Source organism: Phytophthora infestans, genomic scaffold, assembly GCF_000142945.1.
Source record: "Phytophthora infestans T30-4 supercont1.38 genomic scaffold, whole genome shotgun sequence".
Taxonomy (NCBI): Eukaryota; Oomycota; class Peronosporomycetes; order Peronosporales; family Peronosporaceae; genus Phytophthora; species Phytophthora infestans.
Genome location: NW_003303721.1, coordinates 1,008,972 through 1,017,468, shown reverse-complemented (window position 1 = coordinate 1,017,468; position 8,497 = coordinate 1,008,972). Strand labels below are relative to the sequence as shown.

The following is an 8,497-nucleotide window of genomic DNA, read 5'->3' as shown; positions in this document are numbered from 1 at the left end:
GATCAAGACGAAGACCGAGCGCAAACATGTAATAGCAAGGACAAGTCAGCCTCATGAGAGATTAAGCTTCAGGTGCAGAACGTGTGTGACATTTGCAGACTTGCTGACCGGGCCAGGCAGAAACAGGTATCGGCAGCTGCACAGATCACTAGGAACAAGTGGTCAGGTTTGCTACGCGATTTCCGAACGCAGTACTGTGGATTAAGAGTGTCGGTAGCGCGACAGTACTACCATGGTCGCCGCCGATCGAACGAGTCCCTTCTAGAATACCTCCATCGGCTCAATGTGGCCGGCCTACGGGACAAGTTGAAGATTAATGATGGTAATCCAAGGTACTACGAGAGCATGTGAATCATTTCATCGAAATCTTGGGAGATGTTGATCTGACCGACAGGCTGACCCTGCTTCGACTTCCAGATGTCGATGAGCTCGAAGAAGTGCTGCGGGTAGTGGATCGCGCGAAACAGCGCCAGAAGAAGGCGGCTGTCGGATCTGGCAGGTATCACCAAAAGGCTCCGAAACCCACACCCCAGCTTGACGCGTCCACCAAGTCATATCGCCCGCCTAAGGAACCGAATCCGGATCTGATGGTTCGGACTCCGATACAGATGATTACCGCAGGGTCTGTCTTACCGCTCCAAATGATCGTACGGCAAAGACTAGAGACAACGCCCGCACTGTTGATTCCTTACCCGGGGGTCGTGGGATGTGCAGACCCCGAGATCGCATTGACTGGACAGAACAAATCCGGTGCTCGCAGTGTGGACCACGGAAGCGCACGGAAGCCGGATGTTGGAAACATCTATTTGTGGCATCGATCATGATGACAAAAAAAAAATGAAAAAGAGCTCTCTTATGTGGTTTGTCTGCTGTTTGATACAGGTTGCGATGGGCTGCATGGAAGCAGCGAGCGTAAAATATATGCTAGAGACTGGGAATGGTTGAGGATTTTTGTGGACACGGACCACAACAAGGTTTTGCACCATAATGCTTCATATATTTACCGGTAACAGTACGCTTATTATTACTTTATGTGTGCCTACGTATCTTTGCACTTGTTTGAATAGTACGATCTGGTTTCTTCAGTTACAGACCAAATTTCAGACGTCTGCACTCGTTGGGGCTCAGTTAGAATGCCACGGATGAGCGCACATTATAAAACGTACAGCATCTACTAGCATAATCACAAATCACCCTCATTTTTAAAAATTCTCTGTCTGTCAAAATATATATAACTACTTTCATCAATATTTATTGGTGATTTTATTCAAAATATTAATGCTACTATTTAATGATATACCATTGGTTAAAATAATATTTATATACCAGAAGGCTTCGAGTCCGGGTCGTATCGATCCACATGCACTCCTTTTAGCTACTGTGTGGGTCGGCTGATATCGAGCTCGTCAATCAGGTCCTTATCAATTCATCCCCCCTCCCCCTCGACGTTTTTGTCAAACTTAAAAACACGATCAGTTAATTCAGATTACGTCTGCACTCAAAACTTAACAAAACAAATGCGCAGACTGTTAGAGCTCTTATAATACCTACTAACTAGCGCCAGGCTGGACAACGTGAAATAACGGAGGCAGTTTCAGAAATGCACGGTTAACGTAATCGATTGCAGAGCAATTTAGGCTGTCAACATTTCAATAATTGATTGCTGAAGAAATGGGTTTACAATCATTTTACCATCTTTATTTCCACAGCCCTGGACGTAGTCCCGTACACATGGAAGCAAATCCATTTAAAACCGCCTGGGGTCGTTAAAGATGTGTACCTTGGGCTGGCGTTTATGATAGAAATCCGCGTATCGAGTTGCAATCACTGTTTCCAATCCACCGGTCTTGCCACTGAGAAACGTCGTGTACACGTCCTTTGGCTCAACGCTGCCTTGAAACCAGCGCTTAAACAGTTGATTCTGATATTTGTTGGCATTCGCGATTACCTGTGGATCTGTTGTCGCCTGCGCCGTAGCGAGCACACGGGCAAGGTCCCCGTCACCGAAGCCTTTTCTCACCACCCTAAACAAATGCGTTTTATCTTGGGGCCTCTTGTTGGCATTGGACAGCGTAATGTACTCGCTTAGAACGTCCAACTTTCGGCTTTTCATCGCTTTTACCCCGTCATCTTTTATCTTTAATAGGTTGAATACATCATCAGCGGATTTTACCTTCGCCATCCAGCCCTCTAGCTGCTGCGCTTGTAGCTTTGTCGCGAATTCTTGCGTTGCCGTTTTTCGCTTGGCCGTGATGAGTGCCTTTGCCGCCGAGACTTCTCCGTATTTCGCTGTGAATCGCTCAAGCACTGACATCTCGTTGTCCGGAAAGTACTTCGAGATATAGTTGGAGAACATATTTAGTTTCCTGCTGTCCAGAGCGTCATCCACATTGTCACTGAACTTCAGTCGTGACCAAACACTCATTGGTAACAATTTTTCGTTTTGCCACTTGGTCAATAGAGCAGTCTCTAGATGGTTGGCCTTGTCGAGCGATCGCGTACTCCACTTTGCTTGGTCAAGCAGTCTCACCAAGTTGTCCTCTCCGTCCATGTGCTTCGTCAAGACCTTTACCAGCGTTTCATCTACTGACTGCCCGTGATTAAGCTTCGTAACGTAGTCTTCCAGTACCTCGAACTTTCGACTTCGAAGGACATTTAGACCGTCGTCATTCAGCTTCAGTAGGTTGAAGACATCGTCGACAGACCTCCCTTGCGTAATCCACACCATCCGTTGCTCGCTCTTTAACTGTTGCACCAGGCTCTTTAAATTCGAAGTCATATTTTCCGTCGTTTTCTCCAATGTCACGAGAGTCCTTGCGACTGTGTAGTCTCCGTACCTATCTAGAAGTGGCTTGATCAATGAGACTTGGTCGCTTAAGTCCTTGTTACATTGTACGTAGAGACATACGAGTGCAGTCTCTTCAGCTGCGAGCTTTTAAGAGAAGCTACCATATCGTCTCCAAGTTGTAGGCTGTTCACCAAGGATTCATATTTCTCCCACGTTTTGGGTGTGATGAGTTCGTCCACCCTTGATGTACCCGCTCGAATCAGATCACTTAGACCGCCTCGTTCTTCGTTTGTTCTTCTGTGAGCTCTGATCAGCCTCTTGGCACGGACATTATTTTTCTAAAATTGAAGCAAATACTTGATGCTAGCTGGTGAATCTCCCGCAGTCAACTTAGATGCAACAGCCGCCCAGACATTCGTGGTATACGCAAGGAGGACAGCAGTAGCCAGTAAAATGAAAGAGTAGCGATGCATCGTCAAAGTAAAATCCTGGATCTTCTGGATTCCGGGTCGAATTGCGAAGTGGTTGGAGAGAGGGGCCCAGCAAAACGTAGTGCATACATAGACACTTGGCCCTTGGCTGTCACCTCCATTTGTCAGATCAGCTTTGGACAGATAAAAAACGGTAACAGTACTGAAAAGAATTGCCCCGTGAATGCTGTACCGGCAATGTACACGATATTTACCTTTATTGGCGGTACCGCTGCTCACACTGTGCGAGCCTCACAGTACCGATACTGTACCAAGATATGCAGGGAATGCAGGGATTGTCTAGCTCTCTGCAAGTGAAGATTACGGGGCTCTTGCAGTTACAAGTACAGTACAGAATATTGTACTGGTACTGTAAATCTTCGGTACAGTGTACAGTATGAGGAGCACCACAAACCTGGTGGTGTATTTCGGTCCGTACTGTGCTGTGCAAGCAAACATATCGTACTGGCGGAGATTCATGATACCAAAAAGTAGCCAGTCATAAAGATGGGAGTACTTATAATGGTAGTTAGGAGTACCGCGAAGTAGGGCAAAGGGACGCTTAATTTAGAAAATAAGGCTTGTTTTGGCGATTCGAAGCTGTTTATGCTTTAGAGAAGCGGTCAGTTTTCGTGAAGTCCCTTTTAAATCAAATATAATACAAATCATTATTATTAAATGCACTAAACCTAAATTTAGGTTGCTTTCCGTACTTTCACCAGAAGAATTAACGTCCAACAAACCAGCAAAACCAAAGGGCTGGTTCGCGCGTTGGGGTCAGGTTATCTTTTAATAAAAGGGGTAAAGCAAATCTCCTCTATTAATATTATAACTTGATTCGCTTTAGGCAGCTTTTAGAATACATAAACATTAATTTAAATGGTCGGTTAGCCAATCAGATTGCTGCGTGGGGACCTAGATAGCCTGACTTAAAAATGTAATGAATAGATTGGACCAAATAGTAAAGCTTACGGAGATCGGGTAATTTTATTGTTGCTAAAGAGCAGATATGTAGGGATAAACAAATATTAAGCCCGCTAGAGCGGGATTGTCTCTACACCTCCGTCTGGTGGTCATTTCCAAACCTCAACCTCAAGCGGATACTCTCTTACCAGACCACCACCCATACGTTTGCTCGACGTCCTCCAAAATCGTCTGGACCAAGCGTACCGAGCTGCATGTCCAGTCCGACTTTGTCAATACCGATGGGATCAGTTTTTCCTGCTCAGGTCTTTTTTCAGTGAGAGCAAAATGGTGCAGCATTTTCCCGGGTAACCACGAAATGGCCGAGCGCCGCCTGCAATGTAAGAATCCGACTCGCGCAGAATCGAGATTACCAAAGAAGTGTGCAGTGTAATACAAGGTCCAGCACTGCGAACTCTCGTCGAAGTGGGTCGTTCTCAAGGGCACTGAGAAGCATTCACGAGGCGGTACGCCGTGCGCTGTAGGGCCACGCTCACGTGCTACTCCTGAAATGCGGGAGTACATCCAGCGCATCGATGAGAGTGATGTACCACCAGGCTTAATATGGAGTAACCTTCTGTGAACGCCGAAGATTCCGTCCCCAGTGCTACTTTTACCATCATGCACTCAGGTCCAGTGAAATGTTCGCTACAATCGATAGCTGCAGGGGTCGAAGAAATCCATACTTAAGACATGCTAGCTGGTCTTTTCGAAATCATTTAGAACCGATAGTGACCCAGCATCGGCGTCCGTTTTTGGAAATCAACAGGACGAGAGTGGATTCACGTAATGTTTATTGTGAGTCAGCGAATTGAGCGTGAATACTATACGGGTGTTGGTAGATTTGTCAGGGGTTTTCGGGAGCGGTTGGATGTAGGACTGGGTATCGACGCTGTGATGGGAGACGCGAAGAAGGCTCAGGTTAATGGACTAGCTGCTATCAGTGGGGTTGAGAACCGAATTTACCTGATGTGCTTTTTCCACGTACAGTACAGCGTGCGAAAGCGTATCCAGTACACTGCCGAATTCCTTCGAGCTGTTGTGCACCGCGGAGCTCTCGATATGCACAACACGCTTAGCAGGGACCATCTCTTTCTGGAGTGGAATCGCATTTCTAAAGAATGGCTACTGGACGGAAAACTAGAAACTTTCAAGAACTAGTATACAAACAATGGGTGGCTAGTCGCTTCAGGCGGTGATACATTTTTGATTCACCAGGGGCTTTTGTAACTTCGAACAATCCCTGTGACGTTTTCAACGCAAGCATCAAGAGATACACACAACGCAAGGCGTGTGGCACAAGGAGATTAGCTTTAAAATTTCTGACGATATCGGAAGACTAATCTATTTGCCTTCCCGCTGCTCTAGAGATCGTTAGAATTACACCACCCAAGGAGGCTACACGATTAGCTGAAGTGTTGGTCTCAGCGCGTCGAGTGGCTATCTAGGCTACCCTCACGTCTTCGAAGCTAATCGTGTAGCCTCCTTGGGCGGTGGAATTCTATCGATCGCTAGAGAAATGGGAAGGCGAACAGAGTAGTCTTCCGATATCGTCAGAAGTTCTGTAGCTAGTGCCACACGCCTTGCGTTGTGTGTATCTCTTTACGCTTGTGTTGATACCTTCAGAGGGATTCTTCGTAGTTGCAAAAGCCCCTGACGAATGAAATATCTGCCACCGCCAGAAGACTAGCCACTTCCTCTCTCCTGACAAGAAACAATGTTAGGGCAACAGCCGCTTCATTTCTCAGTTTATGAAGCTAGCCTTGGCGCGGCATGTCCGCAAGACAAACCAAGAAGGCCCGGGGGTGGTGTGGTGGGAGCTGAAGTTGTGCGCTGTCTACTTGTGAGCGTGGTGGTTGAACCAATCGTGAGTGCTCGAGCGAATGACCAAATGAAGCAGCTCTATCTACTCGACGCCCTCGACTACTACTGCTTGGACCGTGCACCCAGAATTAGACTTCCGTTGTTACTGGGACGTGGCGGACAAAACAAGCTCGAGGTCGTCGTCGGTGGAGCTATTTCCGTCGAGGTATCCTTTGCCAGCCCCTTGTTGGACGGGATCCTGATACTTTGCTTATTTTGTCATGTGCGTAGACTTCATTGTCATCTACATGGACTTTTCTTTCGTCGAACCCGAAAACTTCGTTTCCGACCTCCGTTGCATTACGGTGGAAACTACACACCCATTAACTGAAGAAATAGCTCGTGAAAGTTTTTTGTTCTTTGCCCAGCAGCTAGTTTTAGAAATTTCATTCCACGCCAGAAAGATAGTCCCTGCTAAGCGTGTAGTGCATATCCAGGGCTCCGAGGTACACAACAATTCGAAGGGGTTCGGCAAGGTGCTGGATACGCTCTCATAAGTTGTACAGTGCGTGGAAAAAGCACAGCAAGTAAATTCTGTTCTCAACCCCACTGATAGCAGCTAGTCCATTAATCTGAGCCTTCTCCGCGTCTCCCATCTCAGCGTCGATACGCAGTCCTACACCCAACCGCTCCCGAAAACCCTGACGAAACTACCAACAGCCTCATAGTTTTCACGCTCAGTTCGTTGGCTCACAATAAACATACTGACTAGGAGGTAGATTCATTGCCGGTCAGTAAAGACACAGGTAATGTCTGGATACCCCCAGGTCACTCAGTTTGAAAGCTGCATCCAGGTGAAAACACCAAGACGTTTTGCATGAATTGCAGACCGGTAATACTCAAAACGAAAGGTTCATCGTCCTCGCCATTCCCCACAAACGGGAATCCACTTTCGTTCTGTCGATTTGTAAAAACGAACGTCGACGTTGGGTCAATATCGGCGCTAATTTGTTTTTTTTTCTCGAAATGACCAGCTTGCGTGTCTTGAGTATTAAGTTCTTCAACCTGTGCAGCCATCTATTGTAACAATTATTTCGCTGAGCCTGTTCTCACTGAAAAAAATGCTTAAGCAGGAAAACTGATCCAATCGGTGCTTGACGAAGTCCAACTCGACATGCAGCTCGGACGCTTAGTCCAGGACGAGTTTGGGAGGGCATCGTTCAAACGTTCGGGTGGTAGTCCGGTAGGAGAGTATCTGACGCTTAAGGTTGAGGTTTGGAATTAATCGCCAGACGAAGTTGTAGAGCCAAATTCAGCGTTAGCGGGCTTAATATTTTTATATCCCTACATATCTGCTCTTTAGCAACAATAAAATTTGTGCTTAGCTCGAATTATGGTTAGCATTATTATATTCATTAGTTGTACCGAACTGTGGAGCGGTAATTACGAGCGGGTTGTTCTGTAACTTCGAGTGGGCTGCTCACAATTAGTTTGACAAAGTCAGGTAATTACGAGCGGGTTGTTCACAATTAGTTTACAAAGTTCAGTAATTATGAGCGTTTCGCCCGTTTTGTGCAGGTTCTGGGCGGAAAGTGCAGCCGTACGTAAAAGAGGTGAAGTCTCACGTCCTTTCTCTCAGTTTTTGCTAGTCATCAGAAAAGTGTATGCCAGCGGCCAATTCGAGGCATAAGTGTTCGGTCGTGTCAAATTATGTCTACCGCTCTCCAAAAAAAGGTTTAAGAGTTGCTGCGTACACCATTTTTAGGATGAAAGTCTAATTTAGTGGCATGTATATCCCTTTCCTGACCGGATGGACTGATCCATTCCATGACCATCACTCTGACCGACGCCCCCTTCCTCCGTCCATTTCAAATTTAGTCCACACAGCAAGCACGTGGCTGGTTTTTAACCTCCGGAATGCCGCGCAGACACGCCCGCGCGCCCAAACAGAGCAATGCAGCCTCCGGAAGTGAGGCTTCCTGTAGTAGCGATCGCGACAGTGCTGCCAAAACTTCTAGATCATCGCTACGCCAGCGGGCACGGACGCACAAGAAGAAACGACTGAGCACGCAATATCGCGTCGTAGAAGCCGAAGTGGGGGTAAGCTGCCTAAACGCCGCAAAAATGACCATAGGAAGTGGCGCTCTCGCTCACACAGCCGTGCAATGACTTCGTAAATCTCTGGATCCGATGATATCAGCACCAGTGACAGCTATGAATCCTCCAGTGCGTCTGAATCGGACACTACCAGTGAAAACATACCTACCGTTTCGAATTGTGGCTCTGGAGATGGTGCTATCGTCGCTCGGGATGATTTGGTTCACGTTTCGAAGATTGACGTGAAGCTATTCGACGCCTGGAAGACACTGGAGGCGTTCTTACGGAGCTACTGTCGCCGAGCATACCAGGTTTGTGCGCCAATCTCAAGTTGTGGCACAGGCTCAGATTGTATCAAATTATTTCGATGCTCATC

At 46.9% G+C, this 8,497-nt stretch overlaps 1 protein-coding gene across 1 annotated transcript; it reads right to left on the bottom strand.

Moving 5' to 3' along the window:
- Positions 1-1,747: 1,747 nt before the first annotated feature.
- On the bottom strand, positions 1,748-2,779 carry PITG_15128 (RXLR effector family, putative; the record flags this gene model as incomplete). The annotated part of the gene is made up of 2 exons (XM_002898247.1): positions 1,748-2,137; positions 2,174-2,779. 2 exons carry the CDS (start codon positions 2,777-2,779, stop codon positions 1,748-1,750), a joined length of 996 nt encoding a protein of 331 aa, XP_002898293.1.
- Between the last annotated feature and the right edge of the window lie 5,718 nt (positions 2,780-8,497).